This window comes from Botryllus schlosseri, chromosome 15, assembly GCF_051294905.1.
Source record: "Botryllus schlosseri isolate E-star chromosome 15, Bs_hap1, whole genome shotgun sequence".
Lineage (NCBI taxonomy): Eukaryota > Metazoa > Chordata > Ascidiacea > Stolidobranchia > Styelidae > Botryllus > Botryllus schlosseri.
Window position 1 is genome coordinate 18,619,933 of NC_137250.1, and position 25,035 is coordinate 18,644,967.

Genomic DNA, 25,035 nt, shown 5'->3' on the forward strand with positions numbered 1-25,035 from the left:
GAGAAATCACAAAATCCAACTTACTTCACCCATTCGTCATCTCGGATACAGAGGAGGTGTTGCATTATGGACAGGAAAAACTGTTCACTGTTGGACCCGACCAGAGACTCTTTGACGACTTCGAAAATCTCGCCGACATCCGTGATTCGCAAAAGTCAAGGAGACAACACGCGCACACACACAAACAAAGACCGTAACCATTCTCGTCGGTCTTTTTTACGGAATATCACGAAACCAAATCTGCTGATTACAAAAATTTGTCGTGGCCTGAATCGGTTACTTGAGTAGGCTACAAAGTGTAGCACAGACAACATAATAATCCATTTTTGAGCTGTGATGATCCGCTATATATAATATAATATGTAGATTGTAGGCGCCAGTCTGAGATGAATAGGTTAAGATTTTAATTATAACCCCACTGACCCGAGAGAGATCTCAGTTCAGTCTGAACTCAATTATAATGTTCGCTTTCAGTTTAGGTTTGAGTTTTAAACTGGGAAATGGATTCACGTCTCGCAACACGACACAGCTTAGATCCAAACGTATAAAAGAGCAACAGTCTATTTGAGTACGAGGGCAGCACTGGCGTGAATAATGCATGACCGATCAACGACGACAGACGTTTCCTATACTATAAAAACGGTTGTGAAATCTTACTTCTGCTATAAAAGATTTATGCGTGATATAAATACACTGCGGGTGTGAGCTTATTTTGCAACATCCCGGATCATTATATTATAGGCAGACAGTAACAACGTTCTTCGACTTTTTTGGAGTTCTGAAGTAGGTTTGGCCTGCATAAAATAATCACTCGGCTATGATATTTAAGCTTTGACTTAAAACTAGGCTCAAAATACTTACTTTTTTACTTACTAGGATATCGCTCATTCTGTTAGTATTTCAGTAGAAATTTATGATGTTACTTCTACTTGAGCAACACTAACTACATTGACCGCAGCTGATCTTACGTAACTTTACACACTAATATTACTGTACTGTACTGCAGGGCTGTGTAGAAATAGAACAAATGCCGTGAATTGTGGCAGAAGAAACAAACATGAATGAAACTGAATCAATACATTTCCCTATACAGGGTTCACCGAGAGATACAACACTACAAAGAGAGCTCTGTCAAATTCCAATTGCCCTATCCGCAAAATAACTTTCGAAAAGGATATTCAAATTCCGATTTGACGTCGTGATACCGATGAACGAGATCGTCGAAGTCTCCGTCCCTGTGCTCTTCGAACACTCGCAATTGAATTTGCAACTCTTCATTTTGACTCCGTTTCAATTCCTGTGAGAATCGCGAACAAAAATATTGAAAAATTTGACCTACGACCTCAGTACAATATAACTTTTATGCGGGTCATATCACCAGCTAATTCGGCAAGATAGATCCCTCTTCATATCATAGACTGGCCGTAAAATCAAAGTCAACATCATATGCGATGTGATGAACGGCGCTCGAAAAGCCAAACGATCGAAAATTGAATTTATGCACACTAATGTTCCTATTCTCAACTTTGTTGGCCGAAAACACATAAGCCAAACACTTCGAGAACCCCTGATCTGAGCAACGACCAAAACATGAATTTTATATCAAATCACCCACTATGAGAACCACTGTTCAGTGGTTGAGGCTAAGCAACGACCAAGTGAGAATTTTATACAAAATCGTCCAATTTTGAGAGTCACTGACCTAAACAATGACCATTGGAGGTACGACACTTCAATAAACAATTGAATACTATATCCATATTAAAATAAAACCCAATATTTCCGGCTGACACTCGTCAGGAGTAATCCTCGGCAACTGGTAATCATTTTAAAACAACTTTGTATAAGAGTGTTAATACTCAAATTAAATTTGAAATCTCTACTAGTTGCTGAGCATTACCTAGACGAGTGTCAGCCGAAAATATTCGGGTTTATTTCAATACGAATATATTATTCAATTGTATACACAATGTCAAAAAAGCAGATTTCATAAGAATTGTCTTACCGGCAGTAAGGTAATAAGTCCCGCGCGCATGATCTCATTCCTCAAATGAAACCGGAAGTCCAGCTCGTCGGGAGTGCAAACGAGGACGTTGACCAGCTGCAGGCAGGCCACGCTGAGCAGCGGATTCTGTTCCGAGACCTTCAGCCCTTCGATGATGGCCGCGAAACGGCTGGTCCCGACCGGCAGGACGGCCGTGCCGATGCCGGCGTGGTTGGCGTTGGGAATTTGCAGCAGGAGAGAGTTCTCGTGGCATAGCGTGATGGCGGTCAGGACCTTGTCGTGGCTGGCGAGACGAAAATCGTGAAAATTTTCATCGTACGATTGTAATTTCGCTCATAGTATTGCTGTTGCGTTGCTAAATGCGTTACACGGCTTCTTCACAGTTCACATGACATTTGTATTAATTTATCTGTGACAGATAGTATAGTAAAATAGTATCACAAGACAGGGATGATTCCATTTTTCAATATGGCTTACTTTTGGGGTCTTTAGGTCTTTTCTTTCCATTTCCTAATCCATAATTTATCAGACGGCCACCATATCACAGTTGTCACCTTTTCGCGCTTTGGATTATTTGTAAAGTATCCACGGTATCCGAATATATTTTCGAAAAATCGCGCTCATTTTGTAGTGTCATTACTCATTTTATCTTAGTCCCAAAGTTATAGGCTACCATTATACATCGTGCAATTTCAAAGATAGCCACCTGCCCACCTCTGAGCAACTCAGTGCTTACCGACAAGCGGGCCGCGAAGCTATTTCAGGTGGGTCGCGAGACATTTCTAAATGTTACTGTTTTCTATTTCATATGCCATAGACGGCTGCTTTTGGTTGTCATCAAATACCATAAATCTTACGAATGATACGACGGCAGTTTTATAGGAATACTGACGATCCTACATGTGGCGATTGTTCGGTAATAAGTGTCTGCCAACCTCAATTTTAGGTATTCCTGGATATTTTCCAAGTATTTTTCAAGTCTATCTAGCTTGGACTCGATCTGATCAATGATCATATCTAATATAAATATGCAAGCCCAACGTTCGCATTAACCCTTACGAGGTGGGCGTATCATATTTGATATGGCATGTCTCCGACACCGATTTCTCCATGTTGACACGCCCTAGACATCGAGTTATACGTTTTTTGAAAAGCTGAGACTTTTCCGATGTATTTGGTACCTTACTCAAAAATTTTGGTTTGTAAAAATAAACAAAAAATTAAAAATTAAATAAAATATGGTTATCACCTAAAACTTCCGGGTATTTTCCGAGTGGGAAATATTGTCGGAAAATCTGCCAGAACATCAGAAGTCAACATGTATGGTTTTCTATGTAAATTTTCACCGTTTCAAACATCAATACGTTTTCTGGAAAGTTTTCTGAGGGGGATTTGTAAATTTTGGTCACACTTCAGTGATTTTCAAGATCTAGGTCAAGTTCAAGTGCAAATGCAGTCGGCATATGAGTCATACTATGCCTGCAAATGGTTGGATATGACAAAAGAAAGCATATCGCGTTGTTTTATGCCATAAACCGGACTGTAGGGGCCGATTGAGTCTTGATCATTAACTTGACCTTGATGACCACTCACTGACCACGCCCATTTGTAAATTTGATATGTATTTTCCATTTTTCGATATCTGACGAACCGCGCGGTTTACAACCATGGTTGACGGCTTGTTTGAAACCAGGCAACAGTGGCTACGCACTGAAGCATCACATTCCTCTCTCTGACGCCATCCTGAGGGTCAGCCTTGAAAATTGAGAGAGAGAGAGATTTTTTTGGGGGAAAAGCTTGTTTATTTAAACTTATTACAAAACCTCAGACATGTCATGGGGTGTCGATCAAGGGTGGAATCGGTAGAGGGCTATACTCCGCCCACTTGTAAACCGGAACGGCCCAGATTCAAGACCTGGTGGGGTCACGGTAAGAATTTGAAAATTGAAGGTCAATTCTGCAAAATATGGCCCCACCTCGTAAGGGTTAATAGTATTTAAAGTCCGCTATACATTGTTCAGTTTTCTCATTAATTGATTCGGTCATTTCAATAAAACTCGCATCAAAAACGGGTCGGGAACTGAAAAAGATTTGGAAGCACTGGATTAACTGCTAAAAGCGTGCGACCTCCCGACCAAATCTACCTTTTGAAGCTATCACAAACTACTTTCCAGACCTCTCGGAAATAGATACTTCACAACTAGTAATTTAGCGATGATGTATGGCGTTAGTTCTATTTCGCTTTCAACACCTCCATAGGTTGCACGCTACCACTCACCCCTCTTCCAGCAGACAGACGGCGGCCACCAGCTTCACCGTATCCACCATCATCGTCTTGTTGTTCGGATCGATAGCCCGGCATAACGTCACAATCCCATTTTCCTTCTCGAACATATCCCTGATACCGTACTGGAATATACAATCGAAATTAGCCAACGATTCAAGCACTGGAATCTGTATCTTGTATTAATTCTACTGATTCAAATCGAGTACAGAAACTATATGCCCCGTTCCACAAAGAGTTATATTAGTAACAGTTTTTTAATATAGATACTTTTTTTCCAATGTGGAATCCTTGACAGCTCGATTACCCGTCACCTTATGCTTTTACCTTGTTATTCATGAACGCTTTCAAGCACCGTATGATCTCGTGCTTGATCTTTTGATCCACGGTGGAATCGCGGCTGTTGTCGTACTGATCGTTCAAGATTCGCAGCAGAATGTTCAGCCCCTCCACGCCGAAATTTTGCACCCAACTGCATATAAATGTCCGGGTTGTTAATCTCACCACCAACTAGCCTAGCATATTTCGGTTTCATTTCACACCGATGTCCATGGATCTTCAAGTGGGCTGTAGCGGTTTTACATGATATAAAGCTTATTAACATAATCAATTACCGTAAACCGGGGTAACTTTGGACAATTTTCAACAATTATGCTTTGTATCTCGGAAATGCTGGGGTGTAGGGGGGGGGCAAGTTTTGTGTTTTTTAGGGGTCATGGAGCATAGATTAGAATTACCCAATCCAAAATCTTCATGGTCATAAATAAGTACCATATTTTTGTAAATTATCCGTGTCCAAAGTTATCCCTGCATGTGGGGTAACTTTGGACAATGTAGTTTTTTGTAGCCTATGCCAATACACTCAATTGTTTATGAAACCTCGTAAATGAGGCTTATTTGGTAAGAGTTGATGAGAGCAGTGGCAAAAACTGAAACAAAATAGTATATGTCTGGCCTATTGCATGATATTTACCTAATCCCCCCCCCCCCAAAAAAAAAATATATAGGCCTGGTAGTTTATGAATGCTAATGGGCTCTTATTAATCTCTTATCTCAATTTTCCCTCATGCCTTCGCCAAGTGGAACTTATAAATAACCTATGGTGATAAGGGGTAGGCCTATCCCACTGGCAGTGTCAGCAATCGACAGTGAACGTTGAACATGTTAACGTGATTTATTGCCGATTTCAAATATATTGCTGTTCTTTAAAAGATACACTTTCCCTTTCCTATCTCCTCTGATGGATATATTTGTCGTAATTTACGATATCCCATATTCAGCAGGCGCATCTTTAGGAGTATGTGCTAAGTTTTTGAAGTAGCTTGCACCGGATTACAATCTCTCAGCTCATTCCCTACCGATTTTTTAATATTTTGGGAAACTCTTATTTATTAACCTTCTCATTCCATTTTAAAAAGCCATCAGACCGGTAATAAGGAATATAGTTGACCATACACTTTGACACAGATGAAGCAGCCAATTTCCAGAGCTCTAAATATCACATTTTCCATTGTCCAAAGTTACCCCGTTCTGATAAAATTTGATGGGGTAACTTTGGACATCACATTTTCTTGTATTGATCTAAGGATGAGCCCACTGAGATTTTTGCCATGGATTAAGACTGCTTAGAGGCATCTGCTGCCAAGTTTTCAATCAATGAATCACATGCTATCTATGTTTGGTTGTAAGAAGTTTAATGGTCATTAATTTTGATGAAATTGACCCCCGCCATCAATTTATCAATGTTGGGTCTAGTTTATCTGGTAGTGAAATGAATTCACCTTCTATTGAGACTACTTGTGGTACTGTTGCCACATGAAAAAGAATTGGACATCCAGCGGCAACCCTTTTCCATCAATAACCATTTAAATCTTTTACTGCTTAGTGTCCAAAGTTACCCTTAAGTCCAAAGTTACCCCGGTTTACGGTACTAATATTATGACTCAATCCCGCTGAATACCACACAATGAACAGCGAAAAGCACTGACATTTAAGAGTCTATATGTGTAAATTCATGCGGGTCAAATAACGGTGACATGTCAACGACACAAGAAGACATTAGGCATTCACTACAGCTTGCATTAGTGCCACACACCATAACATTTTTTTTAAACACTAATTATCATCGTTTGGCAATGCCATTTTTTCCAGATCCAGATACAATTTTAGAGTATTATTTGCTTGGTTTTTGCGTGCAGCACCTAGCACTCGCAAACTAGATTCTGGCGGTGACAGTAGTTATATAATTCAAACCACCCGGTTCTACAAAGCATTACTTTGTCGGTCGCAAACAGAACATAAGTTGCGTTTTGTGGGTTCGAAAGAGCAACAATGGTTGGTTTCATATGTCAAGGCAAGAAGCCTGTTGAAACTTGGACTTCTTCGGCTAATACAGAACGGAAAGGAATTTTATTCACGAGACTGCCCACGACATCTGAATTATATCATAGGCTACAGAATATCAATATCACACACAACGCCAGTTGTTTTGTAATACTAGATGCCTCTTAGCTTTAAACTGGGATTACAATGATAGAAAAGAGCCATTCATATATTTCGCATAGGCCTTCTCTAATCTCAGACTTTCAGCAGCACGAAAAGTGGCTCAAATCAGCGTGTAGGTGCGCTTTACATTCCGTAGAGTGATGTTCAAAGATTGAAGACTTCAACGAGCAAGATTTGAAATTTCTGGTCACTTAACAAGCCATTTCCATTCCGATAAGTTGCGATACTGTAGCCTATCATAAGACAACTTAACTAATAGAGCGACCAGTATCTGCAGTGCTACTCCATACCTCAACGGGTTGCTGTTCAACGATACCCGCAGCGATTCAAGGAGACGCAGCAGCTCCTTCCGATCGGCGCTGCTTCCTAAATTAAAACCGTCGTCCTTCATCGTCAAATTGTTGAGGTTGAATATAAATTGTTGCGGAGTCGTATTTTGTTCACCCTGCAAAACAAAAACGGTAATATTGTCACGTTGGGTATATGCGTCCTGGGACCGAAACCTGTCACAACTTGTTAAGAGTATATTTACAAACTACAGGCGATAACACGGTAGACAATGTGGGCGGGAGCGTGCCATGTTGACAAACACGACGGTACCTTAACAATGGAGGTTTTGTTCAGCCATTGTACGACCATATTTCGTTTGACCGTAAGTTCTTTTTTCCGCAGCGGATCTTTCTTTTCCTCGGCAAGATTCATATCGTCCTGAAAAATATGCCAAACAATTCAAACACACAGACATCGGAGAGGACATCACAGAGGAAATTAGCTAAAGTGGCAATGATCACTTTCCTAGTTCCATTACACCCAAGGTACAAACACGTACATCGTGTCATTCAAAGTCACATAAAACACCAATTTCAATACAATGGTGGTAGACTACTATTATTTGAATTTTCGGGAATTGGTCAGTACCACGGCAACATTTCAAATTATAGGTTACAGGGAAATTATAGAAGGTGTACGATATCAATAAAAAATCACATGTGGCTGGCCTCAATCAAATGAAAACAACAAAAATCTGTTGCAGTAATGGAGATACCAAGTTTACTTACCAACATTTTTTCAAATAACGTGAGCACTTCGTGTTCCGACAACTTTGACGCGACATTGTCGGGCAGCATATGTTTGGAAGGGTTGTCGTCTTGCATCATGGCGGCCCCTTTCGGGTGCTTCTTGGCCCCCTTTTTGGCCTGGCTCACAGATGCGAACCTGTCGAGCTGTGTTAAGGAGACACAACACTTTGATTCGGTACCGAATATAAAAATTTTAGTCAGAATAGTATTATTGGCAGAACAGTATCCCCCACATTACCCTGAGAAGCAAATTTGTTCACAGAAACTGCAGATAACATGGATGTGACTCTACCCAGTGCTTGTTTAGTGTATTTGTGTGTATCTTACAGAGTATATTGTCGGACATGGAATTTGGAGAGCATTATATAACTGTTGCACGTCTGCACAATTACTATTACATGACAATAATACAGATCACCATACACCATTCCATCAACAAAATTCCAGCTAAGGTACGGTATAATTGCCTTCAAGGAATATATCGCGATATCAATTCAAACATAGTTCCAGGATACAGACTATGGCAGCGTATCAAAAGCGCATACAAGTCACTTACAGGTATTTTATACTAGAATATGCGAGAAACTCATTTGTTTGCCGTTTGGGTGAGGACTAATATTGATTTGATGCCGGTAACATTATCATTTATTGACATTTAAATATTACCACAATTTGATTCTAGAATAATCGAATGCGATCTGGTTGACATATCAAGTGCAACAGACTGGTGACTGATTTCGAATTGACAAGGCATATAACGTTGCATTGAAATATCACAAGTCTTTGAGAAACACTGAAAGGAATGAGTAATGAGATGAATAGTGATTTGAATGGACAGTGAAACAGGTACCACATCTCGATAACACACTCTATATTCACTAGATACACAGTCAAGTCACACAGCTTCCTGCAGAATTATGACAGTCATGCACGAATAAGTGCGCCAGCGCAGCCAATTGAGATGACAGCTGATACTTTCATCTTGAACTGAAGTAGATGTGCTTGGGATTTATAGTAGGCATAAAGTCAAGTTTTGCTCCAGGCTGGGCGAGACAATAATTTGCAGTATCAAATATCAGGTTTACACGCCTACACAAGAGAGCAGATTTACTAAATGAAATCCCAACCTTTCAAATGTTAAATGTAAGTCATATTCTTACATACCACACAATTACGGATAAAAATAACACCCACAGAGTATAAAAGATTGGAGTCAGTCAGAATGCCAGATTTTGACGATGGCAAACTTCGTCCAGTAGGAAAATGACCACAGCTCAATTTCCTTGCCATAATAATTGCTGCAGTGTCATTTTTCACCCTATGCAAACATATCACCAGCATACTGCACGAACTACAGATAACAATTCGAGATGACAAAAAGAACTATGCGATATAGAGAGAACGGGTTATTCCATATTAACAACTATCAAAAATAGCAATGCCAAGCACAAAAAAATTAAACATTGATTGAGCACTGTCATCGTTTCGATGTTCCAGTACTGAAATTATAGGTTCGACACAATTCTTGCCACCCATGTAAGCCTTGGAACCTCGGTCGGTTGTGTTCCGGCATCCAGAAATGCATTACAAAGTTACGCACGTTATTTGAATTCAACATTTGTGTGCATTGTGCAGCAGTGATCATCCCGCAGCATTGTCTCAAAGCGGAATGAAATTGGTATGGTCGAAAAGATGCCAAATCATCTTTAATATGGCATAAAACAGGCATTATTCAATGCAGTCGCACAAAATTAACATATCTTAGGGTTACCATACGTCCTACTTTAGGAGGATTTGTCCTACTTTTTCAGGTTTTTGAAAATGTCCTCCGAGGACGCCTATATGTCCTTCTTTTTGGCAATTCGTCATCCTTTACAGCAGGGGTTCTCAAGCTGGGGGGCGCGGGAAGCTCTCAGTGGGGGCGCGAGAAATTGACCACGTCTGTATGAATTCTGACTGGAAATGTGCTTCACAGTCATTCTGAGAAGACGATTGTTGAAGATGAAACTTATTTCGTATTCAAGAAATCTCGCCAAATTCGAACTCCCGCGGTCGCGCTCAACGGAGCATAGGCTGATTTCAACTTCATTTGAGCAAATTTTTGATATTCTTTGAAAATTTGGAGCAATTCCCACGTGTAAGTATAGCTTTGGTAGTAGCCTAAAGTTCGGTGCGCTGGGTAGCTGTTGTTAATAATAATTGGCGAACAGCACTGCCTGACACAGATTTAGATACAATATAAGTTGCCCGGTTTCGCCCTCAGTTAAGTTACCCTAAAAACGCAATTATTCAATTCCAAAACTGATAAAATTTAGCATGGCAGTACAGAACTATGCCGTGCCCTCTAATGACTACCAGCATTAGGTGCAACCTACCTACCTAATCTATGTGCAACTTACCTTGAAATAATTTGATGTCCTGTTCAATGTTTTATTTCTATTTTCAAACAAGTTTGGGGAAATTTGTCAGAACTGTTAAAGACTAAACAACTGGAATGCGGATTCAAACTTTGCGTAAGACATACCATATGTAATTATGTATACTATTAGATCACGGAAGGGCAACCTGTTGCTGTAGATGGGAATTTGTGCGGCCGTCGACAACTAATTCAATTGGTATGTGTTGGCATCCGTCGACATGCAAATTGAAATCACTAATTCACTCCCAAATTTTTGAGAGATTTTAATTAATCTTGAAATTTTCTTCACACCACGCGCAATTCAACATAAATTAATTTCTCGATATTAATGGTAGCGCCCTTCTCACTCTGATACGGAATCGGAATCGTGTGCTCCTCACGAAAGAAATTTGTGTATGGTACATTTGGGCGATTTTAATATATTTCCACTACCGATACAATCGACAATCCTGATCGGGGATCAAGAAATAACAGCATGCAACCAAGTGACTTTAACAATAATATTTGGCCCACCCGAAGATGCATTATCATTTATAGCTTGCCCTAAATTTGCCGTGATTAGCAAAAAGGTTGCCTACCTCTGTATTAGATGATGTGCTCTTTTTGACATGACGAAAAGTGTAGGAGGGGGTCAGGGGGGCGCAATATTTTCGACCATCCCCAAGGGGGGCTTATGTCCAAAAAGGTTGAGAACCGCTGCTTTACAGCTTTTAGAGCTAAGATAGTGGTCGAGTGAAAATGGGCATAAATGACGCTAAATAGGAAATTCGTGGTTCGAACGAAAGTGACGACCTTTTTTTATTATTCAACCAACCACAATATCGTGGAAAAATTAATATTTTTTCCGGATTTTACTCCAGCATTCCAAGTTTGAACATTTTGAAAAAGTGTCCTCCTTTCCCGGTTCCAAAATATGGCAACCCTAACATATCTCAACTTTCCAAATCATCGATATTGTCATGACGTGGTGATGAGAGATACTCAAATAACGGACTTAGTGGACTATACACTTGATACTAGATTAGGAGCCGGATCACTTGTGTAGGCCTATTCGATTTTGCTCAACGCTACTGACAACACAGTAATTCTATCGGGAGAGGCTGGCTGGGAATTATTAATGATGACAGAGATAATTATTCGACAAATGCCCTGATAGCGTAATTAAATCCGTTTTCGGTCACTCATAGTCAAACGATTCTCAGAAACACAAGAATTGAGATTTTTACACAATTTTCGAAAATACAACAAACGAAAGCCGGGAAGTACTACACACGCTTTCATACTTGCTTTTTCCAACTACCATAATACGTCCTAGTTACGTCTCTCAAAGACGCTTGGTGTGATAGAGCCACAGTCTGCGAGAAATAAGTTGTAATCTCGAGAAATAAGGGACACACACATTTGAACTTTTCATCGGTTGAACACGCAGCGGCATCAGGATGATCCAGTCTCTCAAGAGATCAGTCAAGGCCTTGCTATGATATCGGATAATCCTGGATTAAGTCGAAAATCAATTTGATTCACAAACTCAAATGCTCCATTAGACCATTCGAACTCAATTTGGTAACAAAATAAGGATCCCTGTCTCAGATTAACACCCCAGGAAAACAAAACTAAAATAATATTGACAAAAAAGCCAAAACTAAGAGCGAAACGTATTCTGTATTAGCAAGCTTCCATGCCACCTTGACCAAACTGGATACCTTTTTGCTGTTGGTGCCGCCGCCTGTCCAAGGGGTTTTTAAACTTACAAATTTGGACTTGCGTCCATCGCCACGTCCCAGGTTCGACATGACGCCGCTTCAGTTACGTCCTGCAGCCAGCTCTTGGGAATGGCGTGCCTCGAAGAGTTGTCTCGTATAATTAATTTTCTTCCATCATCAGTATCGAAGCAAAGTGTAACTGTTAACTACATGGCATACATTGGGCTGAATTCAGAATGATATCCGATTAATTCAATTCTATGTTCCATTTCAGACAATTTAAAATATGGTAGCCAAAATCACACAATATTACAGCCGAATGTCATAGAAGAAGAAGGAAACACATTCAATTTATTAGGGTAATCATGAGCATAAGGTGAAGCCCTTTGTCAAGGTACGCAAGATTAAGCCTGTACTCTTTGTGCAGCTATGAAAGTCCAAAGCAGCGAACGAAAAGGAAACAATCTTGCTAAAAACAAACTTCTCAGACAAAGCAAAAGGTAATAATTGAAAACACCATATCATTATGGGGTAGGCTACAGATATATCATAGACATGTTTAGATACTAACATAGATTCAGCGATTTCAATTGAATTACATCATAACTCCTTGCGTACGTACCAGAGTTGCTGTCAGTGATTGATAGGTAGTGAAACCGCTTAGCCTTAAAACACGTATTCTAGAACATTCTTAAGGGCAGTTAAATGCGACATAGCTGCCTTATTAGTACTATCAATTACCTCAAATCTAATTCTCCTGACTGATAATTTTTTTCAGTTTCATAATAATTGAGCAGTCAAGAAACCGACTGCTGTTAACAAGCATATCCAATAGGTTAATTGACACTGCAAAACTAAACTGTCATCTGTGCAATACATCAAAAATGGCAGATAAGTGCTAATGGAACGAGAGAGTATACATAAAACAACACAATCATTAAGTAGCATGAAAGGAACAGCATGCACCATGACAAGTGAACAACCAAAGGAGTGCGAGAGACCAGCCCTCCATTTACATTTTCAGCTTCAAACGGTTAACACTGACATCAAGGTGATATCATATTTGTGGGGCTACCAAAATCGTCAAATTCAAAAAATCGAAAAACGAATTTCATGTTGCGGACAAAGATCAGGTAAATCAATATTCCATTGACATTTATTGCGCAATGTCCATATTTTCTTCAAAGGCATCGATTAAATAGACAGAATCCAAGAACCGTGATTAGGGACGTATTACATGCAACTCGAATAGTATTTGTGCAAAACCAGGCTTGATCTTGGTTGGTGAAATCAACCAATAAAGATTGCCACTATACTGAAACATCTACTATCAACACAACCTACAGGTAACTACCAGACAAGAGAAAACACTGTAATACTGTATCAATGTTACAATAAATTATGATTACTTCAGAAACATGCGATTACAGCAAAATCTCGCGGTAGTTGATTACGACTACATGGAACTACATATTCGAAGACAATATAACCATTAACACGGACTAAGACGAGACTGTATCATAAAAAAAACTATTTTCGAAAATTGTAATACCATTCAGCATTCACTTATTATGTAATAATGAAAAAAAAATATGATAGAGTAAAGATTTTCCTCAGCCATGTTAGCAAAACAAAGATGACTACAAGTGAATAAAAAATCGTCACAAAGAAATAGACAAAGATAGCTAATGCTTGTGTGTAATAATGAGCAACAAGGTTGACGAAACCAATATTCCTACTTTCAATATGATACATCACACTATTCCTTGTTCAATTGATGTAGGAGTCTACAGTCTTTACATTGAGCCATGTCATGCTCACTGTAAGGCTCAAAATATTTCCAATCAATTATTGTCTACCATCTACGCTAAATGTGTGATTTTTGCCTCCGAAATTACAACAAGGGATGAAATGAAAATCAACAATCATTAGTGATTTGAAATTTGATATACTGGTACTCTGGTAGCCTCGACAATCAACATTGCTTTGATAAATTCCACAAAGTACAATGGTATCATAGTAAACAGCTACGAAATCAGGTAAGAGTTGATACAGACCGTAATAGGAAGTCTGAATAGAGATATGCTCAAGGTGTCAGTCAAGCTCATCACTCCAGCTCTAGTATGACCACGTCAGATTGTTAAATGAATGGTAAACTACTGATGTCCAGTACACGGAATACGATGTATTCTTATGTAAATGCTGATGAGCTACCATGCCATGACACTCGCAGATAATACTCAACTGATATTCCTCCAGCAGCATCTATAATTATGTCCAAATTTTCCAGATTCATTCCATGAAATCATAGTTTATCAGTTTAGTAGTTTCACTATAGTATATTGTTTTGTCATTTTAAAAGTGTTCTTTTCCAACTGGCATGCATATATAAATCTACAATGTAATCATGGCCTTGCAATTCAGTAAACAACGCATACGCTAGAATTCTATATCATACTTTTCACTATTCCTCAATGCAACCAGTAGGCCTAGATCCCACCATGCCAGTACCAGTAAGGCTACATTATATACACGATTAGGTTTACATTTGCTAGAAACAATGTTAATATCTCGTTCACGAAATTAAAATGAGGCCTAAAAATTTTACAAAACCTACATACAAGAATTCCAAATATGTTGAAGAACGAAGAGGTTAACAATCGGTGAATTTCATGTTGCCGAATTTTTCATTATCAGAGACACGGGCGTCGAATGTAAAAATACATATTCAAAATCAAATAACCTTAAGAAATGTACTATGCGATGATTCAGTGGCTCCCAACCTTTTTTATTCTGTTTTCCCTTATAGCGTATTATGGAATCTTCCACACGACGAAATGAACATGCAAAATGTTCTTTATTCTGATGAATGCTGCGTTCAAAATTTGTACGAGTTTTTGCAGATTGTCAATAAAACTTCGAATCATGCAAACGATAGTGATGAAAATATTTTCTGTCTACTAGTTAGGTATTCGTACAAGCATCGAAATTGGACTTATAATATCAATCACATCAACGTTTGTGTGACGCAAGAAAACGGAGTTCAGATAAATGTTACGATTAGACGTGAGAAAAATCAAGTACCCGTGATTACTCCACCAAGCGGAGTATGAAGCTTATAGTCGAATATTCGATTATCACTCATTATGACTTCATAACATAAAGAGGGACTAGAAGCGAACAAATAAATTATTTTTATAAGACCACAAAGTAAATAAAGCCAGTCATACATACAGTATTATTATAAATGATTTCAAATTTCTTGACAGTAGTATTTGTATGTCATTACGATTAGAGATTACTCGCTATGAAGTCGAGTAGCCTTCTGCTGCATGTATTGGATGACACGCTACCTCAGTGGTTCTCAACCATTTTGACCTCGCCGACCGTTAAAACATCAAATGATATGTTGTGGTCCGACGAGCCTTAAAATTATATATAAATACGACAAATGCATGCAACTTCAATTAAAATTCATTTAATAATGTCTTTTTATTGGTTCTATTGAAGTTTGTGCGTGGCGAGCCTCTTGAAGTCATCTGTTGAGACCACTAACTTGATTGTGATTGCTTGGTATCGTTTGAAAGAAATTACATTATATAGAAGCTAAATCTAATATAGGCTACTGCCAAGTGTGGCTTAACTGCACTGTCGGAATTTAACAAAGTTTGTTCAAAAGTCTCTAGCTTTCACATATACCTTGTCCGAAACGTGTGGTAGGGTACTTTTAAACAGTTTCGTAGAACACTTGCACCATTGTGACGCACGCTTAAAGTAGATCATCAACTCTGTATTACGACACCATACAAAAAATATATTCCACCCTTCTAAATCAATTTGAGATTTGATGTTGTATTTCTCTAAATAATTGTCGCTTATCATTTTATACTATCTTCTTTTACTTTCATTCAGTGAACATGCCTCCAATTTCCATCGCCTATGCCCAGGCGGGTGTCTGATCTATACTATAAGACTACTTCAAGTCGTTTCGGCACCTTCCTATCTTTCATTGCATCGCAGCATTGGGATGTTTCGAAGTGATCAAATTTTATGAATAACTTGAACTTGAAAGTGACCACCGTCTTGCATTTTGGAATTGAGATATAAAATTCTAATAGATCTGGCAGACTGGCAGGAAATTTGCCACGGGACAGCAGTTGAGAACCCTGATTGGAATCGCTGGCATTTTTGCCTGATATATCAGGTGAGCAGCGATGATTTTCCAAGTTAAAGTAATTTAATAAAAAATAATTAAAAGATAGAATAGAGTGTGAGCACAGGGACTGACCTTATTTTGCATGTCGTAACTGACCTTATTTTGCATGTGACTGACCTTATTTCGCATGCTTTTGACCTTATTTTGCATGTCATCGCACCAACCCTGTAGAGCACAGGACACCGATTCCATACAGGTTGAGAACAACTGTGATATACCTTGTATCAAGGTTTCAAGGCTCGCGCAGTGACAAGAAACTATTGCCATACCACAATTGTCTCTCATCATTGGATCTCACACTGTTGACAACCAGAATCATGTATTTTGACAGTGTCCACCATCAGGGGCGTAGACAGGGGGGTAGAATTGAAGAACGTTCTACCCCCTTCCAGGCTCGATTATATCCCGAAAATTACAAGTAAACGTTACTGCTATAACAACATTTCTTCACGATATCGCCTAATTTCAATTTGCTACACACGGCGCCGATTGCCGACGCTGATTACATGCCTTTTTCTCGTCGATCTCTCGTCTACGGAAGCGCGTCTATGCAAGCGTGAAAAGGGCATCATTACATTTTTCTCTCGGCGAGTCGAGCTTAATCCCTTTATTCTGAATGCAGTCGTCGAGCAATAACAACATTTGTAGCGTCGTTCACGCATTGGTTTTCTCATCAACAGTTCATTGTAAACGATAACGAACATTGATAACATGAAAATGACAACTTATAACTGAATTAAATCATCTTTTGAAGCAATAGCATCTGATTCGTGCTTTGCCGAACTCAAGCCTGTTCCCAGAACAGCGTGAAGACACAATACATTCAATTCGCATTTTATTTTAGACGCCATTGTTGTGCCTTGTCTTGACCTCAATTACCATCTATACGTCATACTAGATTATACCTTTCGTGATCGGTATCCCACCGGGACGCATTCAGCCTTCAATAGCCGCGCCGAAACTTGTTTGCGATTACCTCACTTTGCGAATAAGTCATTATTCACGCGCCGATACAATTAGTATATGCGCCATGTTCGAAATGAATGGAATTGAAACGCCGAGCAGACGTTACTCTTACACGCGAATTGAATCATGTCAAAATTCATGAAGATATAACAGATTCTGCGCTGTATAGATTGTTCGTGTGAAATGTTGTTCTTGTATTGTTTCAAGGTCGATTACTTATTTGAATGCAAATAAGATCTCCTGCACTGTAACAGGCTGAGCGCGTGCGCATCGTAATATGATCCCGTGCAAGTTGTTGATTGCTCACTCGCTTTCAGTAATTAGATCCACCAATTAGTTACGTTCTCTAAAGCGTACGGGATACAGAAGTCGCTATCGCTAAAGGTATGACGCATAGAGGCTCATTCTGTCCCCTTTATTCAGTTCTACCCCCTTTTTATCACGGCTGGCTACGCCCCTGTCCACCATGGCATCGGATGCAGATTAGGTAAACGGCCCTTTGAGGTGTCAAAATTTTTTGTTATATTCCGATAAATAGAAACAGTCAAATTCACCGATCATTATTGAGATAAATCCAGGTGTGCGTCTCTCTGGTATACAATTGGACAATCCTAAGGTCAGAATCCCCCGGCAAATTACAAAATTCCCTACCCCATGGGACAATTCCCCCAGTTGGGAACCACTGCGTCAATTCAAGTAACAGTTTACTAACGTGGGGGTAACTAAACAAGGCTTTATAACAATCAATGTGAAAAGACATCAGCGCTCTACAAAGATGTTTAAAACAGTTCAAGCACAATGTCAAGAGCTCAAAACTAAGTAAAAAGATACCGGTAGGAAAGACAATTTTACATCATATGAAGATTGATTTATTCTCAATTTCACCTCAAGTAGTATAGAAAAGGGACTGTGGCTAGTGGCCCTACTACTGGAATCTCGTTACGTTTTGCCTAATATATGACATGTGAGCAGCGATGATTCTCCAAGTTGAAGTAGGGTAATTTAATAAAAAATAATTTAAAAAAACAAAGAAGTTTGTGAGCACAGGAGACCGATTCCATACAGGGCTAATGGATGCTTGTTAAAAATCGAATTGATAATCTTATCTTCAGAAACAACAGACTAAATGCCTTTTATCCCGTAAAGCTTTCGACTTGCCAAAATTAGAAATTAAGGGAAAGCAAAGGCGCACACAAAATACCAGCACGATCCGTTAACCAGTTTTTATCAAGTTGCATAAGGCAAAAAACTATACCGCCAACTAAAATTATTTAGCGGCAAATAATTACGATCAGATATCGCGAACCTGTCAAAATCAAGATACTAAATATGCATCATAAACGCTGATTTTTAGTGTTTTACAATGATATAATACCATTCAAACAACGCCCAAACATTATCCGAGTCAAAGTCACTCAACTATGACAAGTCGTCCGACTAATAAGCGCAATGTTATGAGAGTACTGGAGCGCAAAATGTTGCACAAAAGTCCGTCGGCGCTAACCTGCGGTAATGGAAATCCGTGCTTGCCGACCTTATATTTCGACTTTTAACGGTTATTTCTCGAGAATTATTTGGCTGTGTGGGATTTCAAGGATTGCAGTATGTATTTCAACGATATTAAAACGAAATATTTCTATATGGTTGACCTTCAAACGAAATATACCTTATATATGCTGCAATATCAATCTTGGCGTAGACCGAAAATATTACTAGTCGGGATGCAGGATTATTGCTGGTCATGACCGTCCAGTTTTACAGTCCACCACAGCCGCACGAATTCCATGACCTTGTATCACTGCCCAATGGAACTGGAGTACTCACTGACTAGACAACCAACCTGCAAGCAGACAACTACCACCCTTCACACCGGGATTTCTGACTAGCCTCCGCTTCTAAACACATGTCTGCAGCAACTTTTATGCAATAGATGAGAACTAACATGTAGAAACCTTATCCTCAGATGTAAAAATAAGTTTTTTATTATTTTTCGTCTTATAACTGACCTTGCAGCACATTTCCAAGCATACTGGTTTCTCCCTCGTACGATTCTTCGTTTCTCTTCAACAATTGACAACATCTGACAACAAATTTACGGGAGCTTTCTGTGATAGATCCATGTATTTGGATGACACGAAATATTGGTAGTCCCAGCCATTTATTGAAATTTCCATCAGATCAAAACACCTCAAGATGGCAATATAAGGAAAACAATTGAGTAGTGTCTAAATGATTTGGATTGGTCATTTTAATCAGTCCCGCACCTTGACCAAGAGCATGTAAATAAGAGGCATATACACTCCAGGAAAAGAAAACATAAAAAGGACTAGCAATAAAAATGTCGACATATCATATCACAGTCCTGCAGGCCGAATTGTATTCATTCAGTAGAAACAGCTTGCATGTAGACTTAGACATGCTTGACGACTGCCGGTAATGTCCATTCTCGGTAATAGCATTCCCGGCAATGGTTTTCTCGGTATTGGTATAGGACCGGTTCATAGTGGGCTGGCTGCACGAACATCGTCCAGTGCACCACGAAAAAATGAACGATTGGTGAATGTCCAACCCACCAGGGCCAGATAGTATAAGATACGTCTGAGAGCGATTCCATGCATTCATATTCCGAGTCATCAATTTGGGGTTCGCATGGAATATGGAATCGAGGTACCGACATCATTTTCACAAGAAGCAATGAATTCCGTTGATGTTGCATGATAATTTCCCGCATGCAGACCTGAATAAAAATATAACATACTAAATGAATAAATACACTAAAATTGATCTCGTACCAAACTAAATAAATTTGCGAGTGCACCCTTTGTGGACTGCCCAAACAAGAGAAAATCAAGGATGCGTTTTGCAGACAACAGCAACTGCGTATGGCTACATTACAAAGTATGCTCGATAGTCAAATGCCGGCTTCAACTGGTTTCCATGTAGGCTATTATTGGAAATTTCATTTATTGACAGATGTAATCATTTGAAAAATGCTCAAGGTCACTGATAATGACAAAGCACAACAATACGATGAAAATGATATTGCCACTTTAAGAAATTCAGGGTTTGTGAGAACCCCCGACACTGTTCCATAACCGAGGGATAAGGTTTCCAATGAGTAAAAGGTTGTGCAGCATCAAACAATGTCTTACCTGTGCAGTGTGCAGCTGTTCTCGCAACATCATATGGTATCGTGATTAGTGACGGATGGTTGAATATGCTTGATGGGTAACTCAAGGCTGATCTTAGATTATCAGCAGATGGTATTTCATTCCTATCTGCAAACGGTATTATACAATGCTAAGCAATGGTACTCTTCAGCAGTATACAATTGAATCTTACCAGCCAGCCGCTTTCCACATCCGCATGAAGACTCATCCGAAACAACATGTACCACCTTGACCGGTTTGTTAGCAAGCGAAAAATAATTTCAAGACTCCAAAGTCTTCTCTCCATTGGTGGAATTCTTCCAGTGAAATCATATGCTGCATAAAATATAACCCATGATCCAGACTGGAATCGGTGGTTGTTTTCGACAACATGTTGTGCGTGACAAACGAATTTCTCGAGTGATTGGAGAATTTCGTCCGCGTGACGGAAATATTTTTCACTCTGATTCAATAGTGAAATACTTATTAAACGACACAATGTGCTAAAATAGACCTGGTATATGCCGGATTAGGGTTACGCCGTATATTCGCTGTTGCGCAAATGCCACGCTTACTTGCGTTCATTGTAAAGCGCAAGCGCCTTATTATGGATTTGGACTTTGGTATCGCTTTGTGACGTCAGCATAATTCATTAATCGGCGTGATCAGATATAAATGCTCGCGTGACGTTGTGCGTGCCGTTGCCACCGATTCCACTCTGGCCCATGATTAGGATAATACAAAGACACTGAGGATGAACCATGAACGTGTCATATCACTAGGCAATGATCAATGCTGATGGTCACCTGAGACACTTCAAATTTGTATTTCAGTATTTTTATTACTCAATTGGTATATACTCAGAACAACAATGGACTGTATCAAGTTAACTTCACACCATATTAGTTTTGAGAAATTAACAGTCCACATTTCATTGTGTACCGTATGTGAAAGCTAAAGGTCTCTATATTTGACTTTTACGAACACTACATGTACTACAGTAGACTTACTACTAATACTACGGTACTGTACCTTTGATCCCACTTCTTCTGAAGTGACGACGTTGAGGATTGGATTTATTGGGAAGCGAAATAGAACAGGACAGTCTCTGTCAGACACTATTTTGCTTCCTTCTTGAGCTATCCTTCCTTCATGCGTCATTTTCTTGACCTTTCACAGCACATCCAGCCATATTTGCGCCGCGAACTCCAAATAATCCAACCTACAACGACGTTCGCCGTAAGGCGCCATACTACTGCAGTCATCCTGGCGGAATCTCAGCGGAATCTTTGCACACACGTGAAGCACTGCGAACGATCAAGTGAAACACTGATGAAAACAAATTGTGAAGATTAACCCTGTGCGTGAAAACAGTCAAGTTACATGGACTTTCGACTTCGAGGCTGGGATTTTGGAATGAGTCTACCTCTGCATATCTGAACCTTATGACCAAACGAGATACAATATCGTTATTTAGCACATTATTTTCACAGATATATTGAGCAATATACGTTCAACCAGTATATTCGACGAATACTAATATAGCTATCTGATTGATTGATTCTATTTCAGTGTTGGGCGCTTGCAGATATCACAACAAATCCATCAAGATCACAGGATTGCATAATTCTTCACCATCAAATATTTTTAGAGCTTACCGAATCCAGGTTTACTCACAATTCGAAACGAAAGTCTGCGCGTATAGACACTTATTTGATGTCGACGCGTCTATAGGAATATACTCAACTTTCAACCGCCTATTTAAAAGTCTTGCGCGACTTCAGATACAATAATTAGGCCATCACAGAGTCGACATGGGATAGTTCTACTAAATGAAATGAATTTCAGAGTCTACTGAGTCCAGGTTTACTCACAATTCGAGGCGAAAGCCTGCGCAAGGATAGACACTTATTTTATGCCGACACGCGTCTATAGGAATATACTCAACTTTCAACCGCCTATTTAAAAGTCTTGCGCGACTTCAAATACAACAATTCAGCCATCACGGAATCGGTATTGGATAGTTCTTCAAAATAAAATGAATTTCAGAGTCTACTGAGTCCAGGTTTACTCGCAATTCAAGGCAAAAACCTGCGCGGGTATAAACACTTTTTTGATGCCGACACGCGTCTATATAGGAATATACTCAACTTTCAACCGCCTATTTAAAAGTCTTGCGCGACTTCAGATACAATAATTAGGCCATCACAGAGTCGGCATGGGATGGTTCTACCAAATGAAATGAATTTCAGAGTCTACTGAGTCCAGGTTTACTCACAATTCGAGGCGAAAGCCTGCGCCGGGATATACACTTATTTGATGCCGACATGTGTCTATAGGAATATACTCAACTTTCAACCGCCTATTTAAAAGTCTTGCGCGACTTCAGATACAACAATTCAGCCATCACGGAATCGGTATTAGATAGTTCTTCAAAATAAGATGAATTTCAGAGTCTACTGTGTCCTGGTTTAATCACAATTCGAAACGAAAGTATGCGCGTATAGACACTTATTTGATGTCGACGCGTCTATAGGAATATACTCAACTTTCAACCGCCTATTTAAAAGTCTTGCGCGACTTCAGATACAATAATTAGGCCATCACAGAGTCGACATGGGATAGTTCTACTAAATGAAATGAATTTCAGAGTCTACTGAGTCCAGGTTTACTAACAATTCGAGGCGAAAGCCTGCGCAAGGATAGACACTTATTTTATGCCGACACGCGTCTATAGGAATATACTCAACTTTCAACCGCCTATTTAAAAGTCTTGCGCGACTTCAAATACAACAATTCAGCCATCACGGAATCGGTATTGGATAGTTCTTCAAAATAAAATGAATTTCAGAGTCTACTGAGTCCAGGTTTACTCGCAATTCAAGGCAAAAACCTGCGCGGGTATAAACACTTTTTTGATGCCGACACGCGTCTATATAGGAATATACTCAACTTTCAACCGCCTATTTAAAAGTCTTGCGCGACTTCAGATACAATAATTAGGCCATCACAGAGTCGGCATGGGATGGTTCTACCAAATGAAATGAATTTCAGAGTCTACTGAGTCCAGGTTTACTCACAATTCGAGGCGAAAGCCTGCGCCGGGATATACACTTATTTGATGCCGACATGTGTCTATAGGAATATACTCAACTTTCAACCGCCTATTTAAAAGTCTTGCGCGACTTCAGATACAACAATTCAGCCATCACGGAATCGGTATTAGATAGTTCTTCAAAATAAGATGAATTTCAGAGTCTACTGTGTCCTGGTTTAATCACAATTCGAAACGAAAGTATGCGCGTATAGACACTTATTTGATGTCGACGCGTCTATAGGAATATACTCAACTTTCAACCGCCTATTTAAAAGTCTTGCGCGACTTCAGATACAACAATTCAGCCATCACGGAATCGGTATTAGATAGTTCTTCAAAATAAGATGAATTTCAGAGTCTACTGTGTCCTGGTTTAATCACAATTCGAAACGAAAGTATACGCGTATAGACACTTATTTGATGTCCTTCCTGCTCCTGAATCTCGTCTAAAGCATTCTGATATTGTAAAATCTTGGAAAAGACGAGGTAAATATGCATCTGCCAGAAGGATTAAGGCTGTGTATGATCTGTGGAAGAATTGCTCTGACTTCAGGGCCATGGTAATGAACTTTTTCAACGAACACCATAGGTTCAAAAACGACGTAGATGTATTGCCGCAGGATTCACTCCAGGTCCATACAGCGGAGAGGGATTCAGAACTTTCGGAAGTGACACGAAAGACACGAAAAGAGGCAAAATGCACGGAAGAACAATGTAATTTTGAAAATTATGATGACACAGATGCCGTGTATTGTTACTGCAAACGACCGTATCGAGGTGAATTCATGATTCAGTGCGAGGATTGTCATTTTTGGTTTCATCCAGCATGTGCCTTTCAACCCGGCAGCAAAGAATCTAAATTTGATGCTAACCAATGGCGTACTGCGTCCTTGTTATGTAGCATAAATCAGGACACTGGCGCACAACGCCCGTTTTTTATTCACGCACCTCAGATTGAAAATTCTTCTATTCGTGAAGAGCTATCGCCTTCCACGTCTCCCCTGGTGGCACGGGATGGACGGGATGGTGATGGCACGGGGCAGGACGGGATACTAAATGCTTGGGATGTATCTAATGAAACGGATAAAACTCCCGAGAGCCACAGGTCTACTACACCGATTTCGCAACGATTCTCACAGAGTGGAATTACGGAAACGTGGGTGAGTGATTCAGCAATCGAATCGCTTGGAGCCATGACTGGTAAGCTATCTGACAAAATTAAAGAACCAAATGAGGTGAACTTGAGACGGTCAACTTCAATTACGTTAGAGGAATGGGAAAGAGCCATTCAGAATCGTGGAAAACACCATTTTTCGAGCAATTCTCCGTATCAAAAGATAGTTATATGGGCGCTTCACCAAGTATATGATTCATGTGTACCCATGATAAAAAGTAATTATCTGCGTGCTCCTGACAACGTAACGGAGATTACGGCCGAGTCTGATCGATATTACGAAGGTAATGTCTTACTGTACTGCGGTCATCATGGATGTTGCGAGTGTGCGGTCACAATCTCTGCTCATTTATACAGTTTGATGAAGTCGATGCAAATAGACTTTCATATAACTGGATTAAGGAATCATCGTCACGAATGTACCAAATCAAGGAGAGT

At 39.6% G+C, this 25,035-nt stretch overlaps 1 protein-coding gene and 3 long non-coding RNA genes across 14 annotated transcripts in view; 2 read left to right on the plus strand and 2 right to left on the minus strand.

The window, feature by feature from the left end:
- The window catches only part of LOC145456779 (uncharacterized), a 329,933-nt gene that overhangs the window by 135,757 nt on the left and 169,141 nt on the right, over positions 1 to 25,035 (plus strand). The gene's annotated exons all lie outside the window — the stretch shown is intronic.
- The window catches only part of LOC145456745 (protein diaphanous homolog 2-like), a 233,324-nt gene that overhangs the window by 23,605 nt on the left and 184,684 nt on the right, over positions 1 to 25,035 (minus strand). For 8 of the 11 annotated variants that reach the window (XR_013920693.1, XM_080334853.1, XM_080334851.1 and 5 more), the window contains exons 2-11: positions 12,044 to 12,220; positions 11,576 to 11,647; positions 7,853 to 8,017; positions 7,395 to 7,502; positions 7,085 to 7,239; positions 4,617 to 4,761; positions 4,284 to 4,414; positions 2,006 to 2,288; positions 1,179 to 1,297; positions 25 to 141 (exon numbers count right to left, since the gene is read on the minus strand). Coding sequence is in view for 10 of the 11 variants with exons in the window: in XM_080334853.1 (XP_080190979.1) it covers positions 25 to 141; positions 1,179 to 1,297; positions 2,006 to 2,288; positions 4,284 to 4,414; positions 4,617 to 4,761; positions 7,085 to 7,239; positions 7,395 to 7,502; positions 7,853 to 8,017; positions 11,576 to 11,647; positions 12,044 to 12,085 (1,337 nt within the window). In the remaining variant the exon portion in view is untranslated. Of the gene's footprint in view, positions 1 to 24; positions 142 to 1,178; positions 1,298 to 2,005; positions 2,289 to 4,283; positions 4,415 to 4,616; positions 4,762 to 7,084; positions 7,240 to 7,394; positions 7,503 to 7,852; positions 8,018 to 11,575; positions 11,648 to 11,995; positions 12,221 to 25,035 lie in introns of those variants that run through there. The other 3 variants (XM_080334852.1, XM_080334856.1, XM_080334854.1) reach the window with 2 other exon arrangements.
- Positions 1 to 25,035, plus strand: part of LOC145456780 (uncharacterized) — a 114,662-nt gene that overhangs the window by 18,715 nt on the left and 70,912 nt on the right. The gene's annotated exons all lie outside the window — the stretch shown is intronic.
- On the minus strand, positions 19,280 to 21,580 carry LOC145456777 (uncharacterized). Its single transcript, XR_013920701.1, has 4 exons — positions 21,359 to 21,580; positions 20,520 to 20,662; positions 20,330 to 20,451; positions 19,280 to 19,914 (listed from the first exon to the last, which is right to left on the minus strand). It is a non-coding gene; the product is annotated as an uncharacterized LOC145456777 (long non-coding RNA).